The 15,800-nt window shown below is 40.5% G+C and overlaps 1 protein-coding gene across 8 annotated transcripts in view; it reads right to left on the bottom strand.

Annotated features, from left to right (window-relative positions):
* NEK10 (NIMA related kinase 10) overlaps positions 1-15,800 on the bottom strand; it is a 242,807-nt gene that overhangs the window by 179,745 nt on the left and 47,262 nt on the right. For all 8 annotated transcript variants that reach the window (XR_004819457.1, XR_004819456.1, XM_035723283.1 and 5 more), the window contains exons 10-16: positions 14,999-15,078; positions 13,616-13,702; positions 10,725-10,949; positions 6,278-6,417; positions 4,832-4,893; positions 2,768-2,845; positions 859-923 (exon numbers count right to left, since the gene is read on the bottom strand). Coding sequence is in view for 6 of the 8 variants with exons in the window: in XM_035723283.1 (XP_035579176.1) it covers positions 859-923; positions 2,768-2,845; positions 4,832-4,893; positions 6,278-6,417; positions 10,725-10,949; positions 13,616-13,702; positions 14,999-15,078 (737 nt within the window). In the remaining 2 variants the exon portion in view is untranslated. The remainder of the gene's footprint in view (positions 1-858; positions 924-2,767; positions 2,846-4,831; positions 4,894-6,277; positions 6,418-10,724; positions 10,950-13,615; positions 13,703-14,998; positions 15,079-15,800) is intronic.

The raw sequence follows: 15,800 nt of genomic DNA, 5'->3' as shown, positions 1-15,800 counted from the left end.
AAAATAAAAATACAGGTAAATGAAAAAAATGGAGAGATTTATGCATCATTTGCAGGGTACTGGTTTCAAGGGCTTAGTAAAATCATCAAGTCCATAAAAATGGATGGTTTAGGGCCTTGAAATAAAAGGTTATAATAACTTTACTTTTTTTTCTTCCCTCAAATTCAAACATCATTTGTAAATAAAGTAGCAACATAAAATGCTCCAGTGCTTCAGAACAAAACACATTATATTAACTCAAGTTCTTATTTCTATTCCACCTTATATCAATAGAATTCTAGTAAGAACTTGGGCCTATGATTTTGGCCAGCCTGGCCAACCCAGGGGCATGCAGACCACACACATAGGTAACTAGTGTTTGCTTCCCAAGGAGTTGGTTTTTCTGTCACACTCACCAGCACAGCCTCCTGACCCAGGAACACCTAGCCTCCTCCCCATGAAACGAGCTCCTGCCCTATGAAGGATACCCTGAAAATACCTCTTTTTCCACTGATTCAGAGGAAATGACTAGACCAACTTTGGAATTTCTGAATGCATAAGAACAAGCACATATTTTTATGTCATCCATTTAAAATGTTAACGTCCAAAAAAAGGGAAAACTAAAACCCATAGCAGTCACAGTAATTAAGAATTGTATTGATAGAGTGATTTATTCCCTTTCTTCATCATTTAGCTCATTTTCAGTGTTAAGATATCACGAGGGTAAGTCAGTCTTATTATCTGTGGATTCCAAGAAATCTGAAAACACATGCTTTGCATACTGATTCATTCTTCTCTTATTGTTTGCATCTGAATCAGATATGTGAAAACAGTTCAATCTCATGATCACCGGTCACTTAAATTTCTCTAAGCTCATACCTTTTAAAGAGTGGTCTGTTTCTTTCCATACTGAAGAGAAACCTCAAGGCTCTGAATGCATAACACTGGAAAATAAAAGGGTGCGTGATTCTCAAAGGTAGCTCAGCAAATTAAAACACTGCCAGGATAAAATTATCATGAACTAAACATTAAAGTGACTTTATTGTGAGTGGCTGACCTCCATGGGAGCCAAAGGTTATGACTAAAGACAAAAACCATCAATACCTAGGGTAGGTCTCATATTTTTAAAAAGCATTTATGTTGTAGAATGCTAGGAGGTTAGCCTCGTTCCACTCAGTACTTGTCATTAATTCCTTTCTAGAAAGTACAAAACGAACACAGAGACCAGAAATAAAATTCCTACTCTGAGAAAACCAAATGTCCAGAGATTTTCAGGAGCTCAAGGTTTATTTTGTTTCTAGCTTGCTATGTATGCCTCAATATTTATCTGGCTTCTATGAGAAAATAAACACTCGAAATGATAACATATAAAAATAGCCACAGGCACATTGGACTCAAACTTGACAAATTGGTCTCTTGAGTAAAGAGTCTTAAGCATTTCCCAAATAGAACAATCTACAGTAACTACTCCCAAGAACGCTCAGAAAGAGGCCTGTGAGACTTTACCAAAGAAAAATAAACGTCTAAATGTCTGTCACTTTGCAGTGCCAAGAAAAAAAACAGAGAGCCCCCAGCCTGCAGTCGGTCCTGTACACAGGCCACCATGGGGGTGATCGGCGTCTGCTGCACTGGGATCTGGAATCATTCCATAAAATTAGTGGTCTGAATACCGAAGGGTCCCAAATAAAATTGCCCAGGGAAGCAGGCAGATGACACAACGACATGACGGAGCCTGGTGGAGGGTGGTAGAGGCAGTGAGAAAGTGCAGGATGCAAACGTCCCTCAAAAACCATTTCAATGTGAATTTTTAGAAACCCTCTACTGCCTTAACAAAATGCATCTGCAAGGTGGATCTGACTTCTTCTGTTGTCCAGCATCACATCATGCCTCTGTGGTGCACCAAAGAAATTAAGTTCCGCACCTTTATGTTGTCATGGGTAGCTCTCTAAAACCTCTGCCTGCCAGCCCACGGATACCACCAAAACTTCTCTGCTCGTCTTCTCTCTCGTTCGGGGTGACAGCCCTTCGATTGGATTGGAGGTAAACATGGTTTCTTACTTCCTCTCTAAATGACTTGGGGGAAAAGAATGAGCTGCAAGTCCTGCAAAGGCTTACTTTCAATCTGATTTTATCTTTCCAGTATCTTCAGGGACACTGGCCCCCTGATGCCCACTCTTTAAAACAGCATGCAGGAGCCTGCAATAATGTGCACCCCTCTTGCCTGCAAGGCCTCATCTCCCTCCCCCGACCACACACCCCAGGCTCCGCCGGGCGCGCCGGGCGGCCGAAGCACACTCTAAGTTGCCTGGCTCTCGCACTTTGCACTTGGTGTTCCCTCTGTGTGGAATGCTCTTCCACCCTGTAGCAGATGCCGTGGCTGCCCCACTCACACCCCTTTAGCAACTTGGTGAGTCTCTTCTCATCCACCAAGATCTATTTTACAGGCTTTCCTTTGTAAAGATGAAATGTTACCAACTGTGGTCTATGCTTAAAGATGGAATATAATTTTCCTCTTACAGTTTTCTGATACATAAGCATTGTTTTGAAAAAAAATAGAACTTACCGATAAGCAAAGAAATACATACTTAAAATCACCTGATCCCCCCAACCCAGAGAAACCACTGTTACGCCCTTTATTTTGTTTTGACAGCATTTGTTTTCATGCCAGCCTCCTGCACCTGATATTTTTCTTCCCAGTCAGTACGGAGACTGGGAGGGAATTTATATTCTCAAAGTTTCCCCAGATTTCAGTAACTTGGTACGGAAGAACAATGGACATGCTTATTACCTGTAATAGATTAGTTTTTGCTGCATTCTTTTGTTTGTTTGGTAAAATTAATTTTGCTATTGTATATACACCATTTTCCTGGAAGAATAAAGAGCACATGTTATCTGTGACCAGTGCCAATGCTAGAGAGACACACAAAGAAGCAACTAAACAATCTCAAAAACTAGTATTTGAGAAGAAATGTTCGTAGAATTTTAGAACTCTGTGTAAGTACACAGGAGAATAGTAAATATATCAAAATGTAATACTAAAGACTACAACCACACTCAAAATTTCACCTGTCTTTAAAGATGATAAATAATAAAGCATATCAATTTAAAGTCATTTAAATACTTTAAGAAGGAGTAGGGGATAAAAAAGGACTGAGTAAAGGGATCCAAATATCTTTGTACTTTGCACTTTAAATGTCTAACTATGAAATATAATTTCTCCCTTTACAGTTTGGTAATTAAACAATACACATAGATAAATTATTGTAGAAAAGAACAAAGAAAAAATAAAAGAAACAAGAGTAATAATAGATTTAGAAAATGAAAGTTATGCATGAAAGTCCAGAAAGTTATCCTTCTAGACTTACTCTAATACTCTAATATATACACAGCAGAATGAACAAAAAGTGCTAACTTATTGCTACTTTTCTATTATCAAATATTTGATTTACTGAACTCTACTATACATGGGCTTTTTTAACTGTGAAGAGCTTTACCTGCCTTTCTGCATTTAGTCTTTATAGCTATTCTGTGAATCAGTCTATAATTTCCCTGCTTTATTTATGACAAAACCAAATCTTAGAGAGACTAAGTCATTTTTCCAATGGCCGAACCACCAGGAAATGATAGTAGGAAATGAACCTCAATCTGGCCAAGTCCAAATGCCCTGCTTTGCCACTACCCCCTGATTTGCTGAGCTTCCCCTCGGGCCTCTAATCATTGGTGATCTGATCTCTTATGACATTTTATGTATTTATGTATTTTGAAGTTGAAGTTGGATATACTGTATGCTACTTCCACATATTGCTGTATATGTAGAGGATTGACTAATGAATTATGCTTTGTGAAAATGGTTTCTTGGCAATAAATATGTTGTTGGTGTGTGTTTCAGTCACCTCTAGCTGAATAACCTGATATACTCTTTTTTTTAATTTTTAAAAATTTTTTTTAAGATTTTATTTATTTATTTCACAGAGAGACACAGCGAGAGAGGGAACAGAAGCAGGGGGAGTGGGAGAGGGAGAAGCAGGCTTCCCGCTGAGCCAGGAGCCGGACGTGGGGCTCCATCCCAGGAGCCCGGGATCATGACCTGAGCCAAAGGCAGACACTTAACCGACTGAGCCACGCAGGCATCCCTAACCTGATATACTCTTAATTCAAATGACTACTATCCTCAACTCGTGGTATACTATATGTCCAGAATTAAAGCTATTCAAAATAGTTTTTTTTTTTAAAAAAAGAGATAAAAATGAAAATGACTACACATGATATAGGGAAGAAACACCAGAGGTTAAACACAGGGCAGGTCTTTCCAAGCCAAGTGAGGTAAAGGAAGGACAAGACTATAAAATGGAATTCTAGGGACACTTAGTCAGAAGAGCATGTGACTCCTGGTCTCGGGGTTCTGAGTTTGAGCCCCATGTTGGGTGTAGAGATTACTTAAAAATAAAATGTTAAAAAAGCTTAAAAAATTAGGGACACCTGTGTGGCTCAGTCGGTTAAGCATCTGCCTTTGGCTCAGGTCATGATCCCAGAGTCCTGGGATCGAGTCCCACATCAGGCTCCCTGCTCTGCGGGGAGCCTGCTTCTCCCTCTGCCTGCAGCTCCCCCTGCTTGTGCTCACTCTCTCTCTCTGACAAATAAATAAAATCTTAATTTAAAAAAAGTTTAAAAATTAAAAAATAAAAGAGAATATAAAATGGAATTCTAGAACTCAAATAAGACATATTAAAATATCTTAAAATCACAACATGGGATCCCAAAAGCTGTGTTCTGGGCTACACAGTTCTCCTGAGGTGGGGTCCGTGAGTGCTGACGCGGTCTGCAGCGGGAGCCAGGAGAGCAGCGTTCTCACCTGGACCACCTGGTGGGCGTTGGTGTCGTTGAGCACGAGCTCGGTGAGGGCGGCACAGCAGGCTGGAAGGGAAACCACCAGATGATCGTGTCTGTCATCACGGACCGCACTCTACACTGTTCTGTCAATACTTGGGCTCCTCAGGGAATTCTGTGACAGAGCCACTCCTCCAAACACAGTACCTTTCCCTGTGACACAGCTCTGGGGGGAGGGAAACTGACTTGCAGTGGTGTCTAACTCTGCTCGTCAGGTAATTCATGTGCATCTACACCCCACCGCAGCCTTTTGTTGAGCACTTACTGTGTACCGGGAAGCAGCTTCATTATAATCCCCAGGGCCCAACAAGTGCCTGGCACTTGGCAGGTGCTCAGTAAATACATCTACAATGGTTGGATACATGAGTACTTTAAATATATGATCCAAAGTATCCCTTGTAATCAGAGGATGTACCATGACTACCAGTTTTACTGATGAGAAAACTGAGGCTCACAGAGACTGACAGACTAGGCCATAGAACTTAGTAAGTGAAGAGGCCAGAAGTCCAACTGCAGTCTGCTAGATGTTAAATCCCACACCCTGAGCACCACCCTTCCTGCCTCCTCACAGTCACCGTGGCAGCTTCTGGTGATGTTCTGTACGGAGCTGCTTCTTGTCCGACCAGAAATGTGCTGGATTCTACAGCACAGAGCACCTGTAAAGGGTACTACCATTTTATGGGGCCCTTGTGCTGGCCCTGCAGTGCTTCGGGCATTACATATATTCTTCCTGCCTGCCCTCCTGCTGCCCCCCCCAGTGCCTCTCTGCCCCCGTCATGTGGCTGTGGCAGGGCGCCCAGCTCGGTTGGCAGCACCAAAGCCCCCACTCGTCCCAAAGGCCAGGTGCCCTTTTGTGAACATTGTTCAGGGTTGTGCCAACTGCCAAAAATGTGGGCATATACCCCTGCTCCTGCTTTCGTGTGGCAAGAGAGGCTCTGTCCTCTCTTTAGGTGTTCACATGGAGTAAGGAAGGTGCTCCCTTGTTCCCAGGGGAGTGGATGTGTGCATTGTAGAATCTCCCTGAAGGAGGGTGCCCCGAGATCTAGAAAACATAGGAACCACGATTCTGGCCACAAAGCAAGCTGAATTCTCTAATCCAGCTTTTCCAGTAATGAAGCTACTATTCTGCTCTCTTTATGTCTGACTTCTATGCTGATTTCTCAATGTGTTCAGAATGTGAAAGGGAGAGAAAAGTCTGTGGTACCACTAACCTGCAGGCCCGACAGGAGTCCCAGGAGGTTTCAGACACCTACATGGATTTAACTTCACAGTTTTTAAACTTACAAATTGTGCTTACTTCATATTATCATACATAACAGAGAATAACAAATTATTATCATCATCACAGAACATAATAAAACCTATGCTAAACAGTATCAAATAGCAAAACATAATAATATGATACAAATACCTGCTTGAAGAGAAAAAGTATTTTCTTGTATTTCCTGAGGGCTTAAATCTTCTGACAAATGAAGCTGCTGGATTCTGCCCGCTGCATTTGCACTAGACAGGCTGCCAATGGAAGAACGATCGGAAACAAAATTTCTGTCTCTGAAAAAGAAAAGTGAATGCACAATTTATCACTTTTCCCTCATGGTCAGTGCTTTCTGGGTCCTGTTTAAGAAATGTTTGCCTCCCGCAGGCCATGAAGTTTTCTCCTATGTTATCTTTATTGTTTCACCTTCCAATCCACCTACAGTGGATTTCTGTGTATGGTGTGAGGTGGGGGCCCTTCTTTCCTTCCTTTTTTTCTTCCTTCCTCCCTCCCTTCCTCCCTCCCTTCCTTCCTCCCTTCCTTCCTCCCTTCCTTTTTTCCTTCCCTCCCTCCCTCCCTCCATCTTCTTTCTCTGGTTACTGAACTAACTCCAGTACTAGTTATTGAAAACTCTGTCATTTCCCCACAGCTCCACATGCCCACCTTTGTTTTTTTTGTTTTGTTTTGTTTTAAGATTTTATTTTAAGTAATCTCTACACCCAACGTGGGGGGCTAGAACCCCAAGATCAAGAGTTACATGCTCTACTGACTGAGCCAGCCAGGAGCACCCCCTCCTTCTCCCCCACCTGTTTTTGAACTCTGTTCTGCGGCTATCAATTCACCTGACTACATGTCAGTCTTCCTCATGCTGAATTTTCTTTTTCCAAGCAATTCTAGTCTTTCCTTATTTTGGTAAAGATCTCTTCTTTTATATTTTTGAATTTTTTAAAAAGATTTTATTGATTTATTTGAGAGAGAGGGCACATAAGTCAGGGGCAGGGAGGAGCAGAGGGAGAGGGAGAACAGGCCTCCTGCTGAGCAGGGAGCCCGATGTGGGACTCGATCCCAGGACCCTGAGATCATGACCTGAGCTGGAGGCAGATGCTTAACTGACTGAGCCCCCTATGTACCCCTATCTTTGAATTTTTTTATTCCTTTTGCTTTAGTCTCTCACTAGGATATCAGTTATCCACAGATTGAAAACTCATCTTCTGCAAGCCATATCCTTCACTTTCTAATGGTTCTCATTCCTTTGTCTTTTTCCTCCACGTTATGTGCAATTTCTTCAAGTGTGCCCTTCCTTGTACTAATTCCAGGTTCTGTCTGGTGCTCTGACGAATGTCTCAGTTCTGTGGATTATTCAGTCCTCGCCTTTCTTCCTAGCTCTGTAATCTCTATCCTCCCCTTTTTGTAGTCCTAGCATCTCATCCTTAATCTCAGGTCATAAATGTCATGTTCTGTTTAATATCTTTGATAAAATAAAGCACTTGTTTTCTGCTTACTCACGGTAACATCTTCCACAATAGCTTCTTCATGTCTTTTATCTGTTTTGTTCCTTCTTGTTTAATGCAGCTACTATATTTTTTTCATTTCTTTAATTTTTATGGCAATGGCTCTACCTTGATTTCTTTGTGCCTAAATATTACACAGATGGAGTCTCCTTGGCTTCCTTCCCATGTCATCTGGGCCCACTAGTGCCCTTCCTTCAGTTAGCTTTGGGAAGGTAATGGAGCTAGGTCTAGGGGTAGTCACAACTGGTGATCTTATCTGTCAACCAAGTTATGTTATGGGCCCAGCACGCTTCCGCTACGCCACTCTGCTGCTGGCTACAACCAAATTATGTTAAACTCAAATTTTAGAGATCACTCCCCCTACTCAAGTCTATAGGCCTTCAGGATCTGTTCTGGAGCTTATGATTATAGGTGAATGGGCACGAACAGATTTCCTGGAAACCACCTTGACAATAATCCCTGGTCCTACTCATGCCAGCAGACAGCCTGGCAACGTCCACCCCTTGTACCAGCTCCAGGCAGCCCAGAGGCAGGCACAAGCTCTGAAGAGATATTGTTTACCCAGCTGGGGTAATAAATTCTCCCAGAGTGCTGAGACATATTTAACACAGAGTAAGTGTTGACATATATCATTTTCCCAGGAAAGAGTTTTCTAACACTGCACCATAGAAATGGACTGGCCAACTGACTCTTTAGATGTGAAAGAATTCGTTTCTCTCAAGGATGGTTACATCTTGAGCCAAAGAGGAAAACTGGTGCCTTGTATTAAACTTAATCCTACGTGGTAAAACAGCAGGTTTTATCTCTGAAGTACTGCTTAAGTATCACAGAATTTAATGTTATCATCAAGAAAATAACTGCTCTCCAAAAGGGCAACCCATAGCTGTTGGAATAGGTGTACTGACCACTGCCATCAGCATCACCATCAGCATCCTAAAAAAGCAAGCAAAAAAAAAAATAAAAACAAAAACAAAAAACTTTTGCTAAATGTTCAAGGAGCTAGCTTATTATGCCACAGTACTAATGAAAGATTTATAATTTATACTTTAAAGTAGTTGAGATTTTTATGTGATACTCATAAAAGCAAGTAGGGGCACCTGGGTGGCTCAGTCACATAAGCGTCTACCTTCAGCTCAGGTCATGATCTCAGGGTCCTGGAATAGAGCCTGGAGTCAAGTTCCCTGCTCAACAGGAACTCTGCTTCTCCCTCTGTCCCTCCCCTTGCTCTCTCTCTCTTTCTCTCTCTCAAGTAAATAAATAAAAATAAAAATCTTAAAAAAAAGCAAGTAGATTATCAATAGCTTATATTTTTCCTTTGTTTTGGTAATGACAGAAATAATTAATAAAGCTATTGTCCATACCACTGTAGTCTGTTCTTATACTTTGAAACATTCCCTCACAGAAAATGAAGTCAATAACATACAGTTCCATAATATACCTAGAGATATAACAAGCACAAAGTCTGAATAACACTGATTTGATAATATCTGGTCAGATTAAGAATGATAAGTCACTCTGTTTTTATTAGAGCTTTATTTAGGTACTGCACATTACAAGGGTGATTCCTTTCAGGCAGACATATTCCTTTTCTTTTTTTTTAAGATTTTATTTATTTATTTGACAGAGAGAGCAAGAGAGCACAAGCAGGGGGAACAGTAGAGGGAAAGGGAGAAGCAGGCTTGATCCCAGTACCCTGGGATCATGACCTGAGCCAAAGGCAGACGCTTAACCATCTGAGCCACCCAGGCACCCCAGACATATTCCTTTTCAACTCTGATTCAGTACCTATAGGGCTGAATTATCCTTGATAATAATTTTAGGTACTAGAACTTTCCCACTGATGGTACCAAAAGATGTCATTATCCATAGCTTCAATATATCTAATACATACTTATTGCAACATACTTCAAGAAAGTTTCAATTTGAAACTATTTTAATAACCATTCCTTCTCCATACTCAAGGCTTTGAATGTCACTAGAATTCTACTTTTTATTATTATTATGTTATGTTAATCACCATACATTACATCATTAGTTTTGGATGTAGTGTTCCATGATTCATTGTTTGTGCATAACACCCAGTGCTCCATGCAATACGTGCCCTCCTTAATACCCATCACCAGGCTAACCCATCTCCCCAGCCCCCTCCTCTCTAGAACCCTCAGTTTGTTTCTCAGAGTCCATAGTCTCTCATGGTTCGTCTCCCCCTCCGATTTCCCCCCCTTCATTCTTCCCCTCCTGCTATCTTCTTCTTCTTCTTTTTTTTTTTTTTAACATATAATGTATTATTTGTTTCAGAGGTACAGGTCTGTGATTCAACAGTCTTGCACAATTCACAGCGCTCACCATAGCACATACCCTACCCAATGTCTATCACCCATGCACCCCATCCCTCCCACCCCCCGCCACTCCAGCAACCCTCAGTTTGTTTCCTGAGATAAAGAATTCCTCATATCTACTTTTAAAAGAGAGATGATAGGTGTTAACCCACCTTAGGAGCACTGCAATGAAGATTGAGAGAGGAAAGAAGAGCAACTGGACCAGGGTCAGTAACATGACAATCGTTTGATCAATAATATTTTCTCCCATTTTAACTAAGGATTATATATCTGTTCTTTAATTGCAGGTTTTGCTTTCTCTTTGTAGGTGAGTGCCATATATGCAAATGCAGACATTTTAGCAAAATAGTAAATTTAAAGTAAAATTACAAGTAAAATTATTATACTTGTTGGGATTACAATATGCATAGAGTGTTGCCAAGAAAAAGGTGGTAATATAAATGTTTTCTTGTGGTTGCTGGGTCTCAAATCAAACTACGTTTGCAGACTGATGGCCTTCTCTATTCCCAGCACTATCATGGAGGCTGGTGATGCAAAGATAAATATTTCAGGGCTCCCAAGAAACTTAAAAGATGAATGCCCCTGATAATGATTTCAAGTATGTTTGTGACAAGTATAAATGATTCTCCATAACACGAAGGACCAAAGAGCAGGAGGAAGCAAGCTGATCACGTACCAAGTCTGCCATTGTATGGCAGAGTCCCCAACCTTCAGTGACTAAGGCAAAGTCAGCCACAGCCCCCTCTGACTCACCCTCGTAAAATATGAAGAAGCTGCTTGATGCCTCCCCAAATGCGAATTTCCACACTGGTCTCAGGGTCCTCACAAACCTGAACCAGAATCCAGACAACACTCCAGAGCAGCTTCAGGTGGTCAGAGTGGAGCAGACTGAGGAGGACGGGTATCCCTTCGTAGAGCTTCACCTGCTCTTTCACTTGGGGTTCGGCACAAAGTAGGCGCAGTAACTCCGCAGTTAATCTGGAAGGGGATGGGAGGGTGGTGAGGATGAGAATCACAGCGTAGTGAGTTACTGACTCTGCATTTGGACTAGAGCTATCATCACTGTGGCGCTCTAACATTTTCTAAGTCACAGGTCAACATATGTTTTCTGTAAAGGGTTGGATCCCAGCACAGTGTTGCAGGCTTTTCTAGCCATACAGCTTTGGTCAGAACTACCCAACCCAGCCAACATATGTAAAAGCAGCCACTGCTGTGTTCCAATAAATCTTTATTTACAAAAACAGGCAGGGAGCCAAATTTAGACTGTGGGTCATAGTTTGCTGACCACCATTCTAAGTCACAGCCTCCCTCTAAGCCCACTGGTCTGGCTAAAAACCTACTAGCTAGCAAATAGATATCAGGTGCATACAATGGGACCTGCATTGTGCTCAAAACAAAAGAAATAAAAGCTCTATCGTAGTCTTCAGAAACTCACTATGTGGTTACAAAAACAGGACATTAAAATAAAACGCCAAAACCACTACAATGCAAGGAGATTAAATGCAACGTGCCCAGTGACTATCTGGTGTGTAAAATAAAGATAATGATAGCATAGGACACATAGGGCTCAGCAGGGCTCTGAAACATGATGATGAGGGACATTGCACAGAACCATCCACAACCCTCCAGTCTCATACTCTAAACCCTCTCCCTGGACACTGGGATCCATCCCCGTGACTCCAAATGCCCCCTCTATCCCAGTCCCGTGAGTTCAGCCGTCACTCTCAGCCTCCAGAAGTTCTAGCCACACAGCAGTTCCACAGGTACTCCTCCCACTGGGTCTCAACTCAAAGTCATTGTTCTCCTCCCCATACTGGCTCTCCCCTCTTATATCCCCAGTGTTGACTCGTGATATCACAGTCTTTTCAATTTTCCAAGCCAGAAGACGGAATCATCCAAGACACTTCCTTCTCCTTTCCCAATCCACCGCTGCCTTTTTCCTAGGCAACAGCTGAGGTTAATTCTCTTGCAAGTCATGCAGCTGCCTAACCCCACTGCTCCTCCCATTCTTGTGATCTTTGTGCTCAAGACATAAGCTTCTCCGTCACCTGCCTCTCCAATCTTCTCATGCCCACGCTGCTCCACAGTTCCTTTCCCCTGAGCCAATTTTCCACAGCATCAATCCCTCCCAAACTTTTGTGTTCTGACATTCAGAACATCTGTTCTTTGGCAAATAGTGTTCTGCATCTCCTCAAACTTTCCACACCAAACATCCCCTTCCTTGTCTCTAAATGGATCTCATTGTGTGGCTATATTCCCCATACCACACAACCCACATACTGCTATCAGAGTAATCTCCCCACAAAATAAATCTGATCATGCTTAAAGTCTTTCTTTAAGTCCACATAATGTGCATGGATAAAAAACACACTCTTAGTTGGCACAAAGAGCCCATTGTGACCTGGCTAAAATCATCTTGTTGCCCTCCCTTAAAATATGGAAATTGTGGGTTACTGTGCAGATCAAATGAATTAACACACAAAAGTGCTTAAAGCAGGGTCTAGCATATAGAGAAAGCCAGACCAAAATTTGCTATGTTTTTAACTTATCATTAACTGTCTAATCTAGTTCTCTGGCACTGTCCCTCCTGCACTCTGTTCCAGCTGTGCCCAATCACGCAGTTCCTCTAACACAGACCATTTCATGCCTCCAAACAGCACATTCTGTTTCCACTTGTTCTCTCCCTCTGCCTAGATAACTCCCTTTTCCTTCAGGAAACTTGGTGTGGCCCCTGGCTGTGACTGGGAGCTTCTGCTCTATGTTTCCAGAGTGTCCTCTGCATCCATTAACCACACCACTTACAATGCTACGGTGAAACCACTGACCTGCATGCCCGTCCCCTCTCCTATACTACACACTATCTCATTCATCTCTGGTGTTCTAACACGTGTGCAGAGGTTGTTTTCCTAGAAATGAGTTCAGGTACACAGGTCTATAAGTATAGTTTGTAAAAGAGGATAAAACTGACTTGGAAGAAAGACTCATGGAGATTTACTATGGTTAAGTGTCTGGGTTTTCATTACTTGATATTTCTGTTATCTGTTTTACCTCTTCCGAAAATCATGACTTACTTAACTAAATATCAAATGATGTAGTTGCAACTCTATTTAAAAACAACCTAATAACTAACTGGATATAGTAATTCTTTAAAGCAATATGTAGTTCAATTGAAAATGAATACATTTTAGATTCTGTTTGGAGTGATAATAACAGGTGGTCATGCTATACTATTTTATACTATACTAATTTATTTTACGTTCCTTAAGCAAAATAGATTTTAACAATCTAATAATTTATTCAATATACAATCCGAAATTACTAAAAATAGAGCCACCTCAGAGTTTCTTTCCTTAAAAAGACAGGATGTAAAAAAAATTCAATAAACAAAACTATTAAAGATGTGATCATAAGATTTCTATAATGTGATTCTATGCCCAGATCTAGAAGTGATGCAAGACCAAAGATAAATCAATACACCTCTTTGTTCTAGTTTCTCTATAAAAACTTAAATAGAAAATAGAAAATAAATGTCAAGGTGACTCATGACATTCAGTTAATAATGTAAATAGCATGACATAATAAAAATAACAATTATCATTTTCATCAAATATGACATTGTCTTTTTCCCCTGTGAGCAATCCTACCTTTTGGAAAGCAAGTCATATTCATGCAAAATCATCAGCAGATTTTCTACAATGTTGAGTTCACTTATCTTCTCCCTACATTCTGGACTACAAATTGAAAACTATTAGTAACTACTAAAAACATACTTTACCATATCCATTCATTTAATACCCTCATTCTCGTATTATCTCAGGAGGAGAAACAAAAAGGAATATAGCTCCATGGGGTCGGGCTACATCAAATTCCAACATTCAACAAATGTTATATGTCATCAGTTGAAATTTGTTTAATAACAGTATGATGATAACATGATTCCCTTTCTCCAAAAAGAATAATAGGCTTTTCATTAAAAAGGTAATAATCGGCATTATTCACAATAGCCAAGACATAAAAATGACCTACATAATATAATTGATTCATCCATAAAATATTATTCATCCATAAAAAAGAAGGAATCTCTGCCATTTGTGACATGGGTGAACCTGAAAGGAACGGTGCTAAGGTAACTACTGTATGATATCAGATATATGTGGAATCTAAAACAAAAAACAAAAGGACTGATCACATAGAAATAGAGATTAGCATGGTTAGTGATTGGTAGGAGCAAGACAGGAGGGAAATACAGATTAAAGGGTACAAACTTTCAGTTATAAGAAGAATGAGTACTGAGGATCTAATGTGCAGCATGGAGACCACAGTTAGTATGGTATTTTATACTTGAAAGTCGATGAGAGCACATCTAAGTGTTCTTATTGCGCACACACACAAAAAAGTATGTGATATGATGAATATATTAATTATATCTTGAACTTGATAATCATTCCATACACATAATGTATATCAAATCATCATGTTGTACACTTTAAACATATGCAGTTATATGTGTCAATTATTCCATAGAAAGTTAAAAAAATAAAAACAAAAAAAGCATTGATTCGCTTCTTGGCATAAAAATATATTTAAAACACTTTTATTTAAAATAATCATGATGTCTATAAGGGAACATGTTACCCAGAATTGTTTTAAGGGTAAAAGTGTTTGAAAATGTTTTATATGTTAGAATGAATATACAGGAGAGAATTTTTTTTTAAAGGTCAGGGAGATATAGTTGTCAAAGAAATATTGTGGTTATTTTGAAAGTGCAAGTATCTGAGGGTTGGATGAAAGACTAGGTAGGTATTTCTGGTCAGGAAAAAGAGAAGAAACTGATTTTCCTTTCCAACTTAAGTTTTAAAATGATGCTTTTTCATTCAGAATCCTCTTCAATATATTAATGCTACTTCATGCTTATTTTTCAAATTATAACTAAGTAGGTAAGTAACTAGAGAAACTGATCTATTATTCGTCTCTCCCACCTGAACTACTATGGCAGTGGAACTGGAAAGATATTAAAATACACTTACCTTTCAGCTAAACTAGCCAGAGCCAGAAGGGCACCCAACAAAACATTAGTATCACGGGCACCAAGTAAATTTACTAATGTCTGAAAAATGAAGTAAAAGAAAGTTTCATTGTGTAAGTACTACAAGCTTCTTGAGTGGTATAATGTTTCTTTCAAAAATCATTGAGGCTTAACCCCAAGAGGAGTTTTTTTTTATTAAACATTCACCACACCCAGCTCTTTCAGGGGGCAGGACCCCTTCCTGCTTTGAAACTCAACACTAGATCCTTGTGGCCATTCCTTACCCAGGGCAGGAAGCAAAGGGGACCAAGATACATGGCCAAGGTTCTCCCTCTTCCCTCTATTTTCATGTGCCCAGGATGTCCCCTCTGCCTCTTCTGGCCTCTCCCCAAGGAAAGTAGGGAGACTAATACTGGGAGTAACCAGTCATTGTTTTTGAGTTCATGTTTTGAACTCATTCTGAACTAGGCATTGTGGTAGGCCCTTTCCCAGTTGTTGAACTACTTTTAACCAAAGTATTGAAAACTGTCTTTTCTCCCCCAAACTAAGCAAGATATGTCAACATTACCAAGCACTTCATTTGCCGCTCAGATTTCTAATGATGTAGAAAGAGCATGAATCAAGGCTTCCAGACATCATGCTAAATAACATGACTTAACTGTAAGTCTGTACCTTATCAGTTGCCCTTTCTGAATTCCCATTAATGCAAATTCATTCCTCTTCTCTCTAGACTTTTAGAACTCAGAGTCCCCCAAAAGTGCACACCCAGACATATTTCAGGCCAGAGCTGCGAGCCGTGTAAC

Source organism: Zalophus californianus, chromosome 1, assembly GCF_009762305.2.
Source record: "Zalophus californianus isolate mZalCal1 chromosome 1, mZalCal1.pri.v2, whole genome shotgun sequence".
NCBI lineage: Eukaryota > Metazoa > Chordata > Mammalia > Carnivora > Otariidae > Zalophus > Zalophus californianus.
This window is presented reverse-complemented; position numbering and strand designations above follow the sequence as displayed.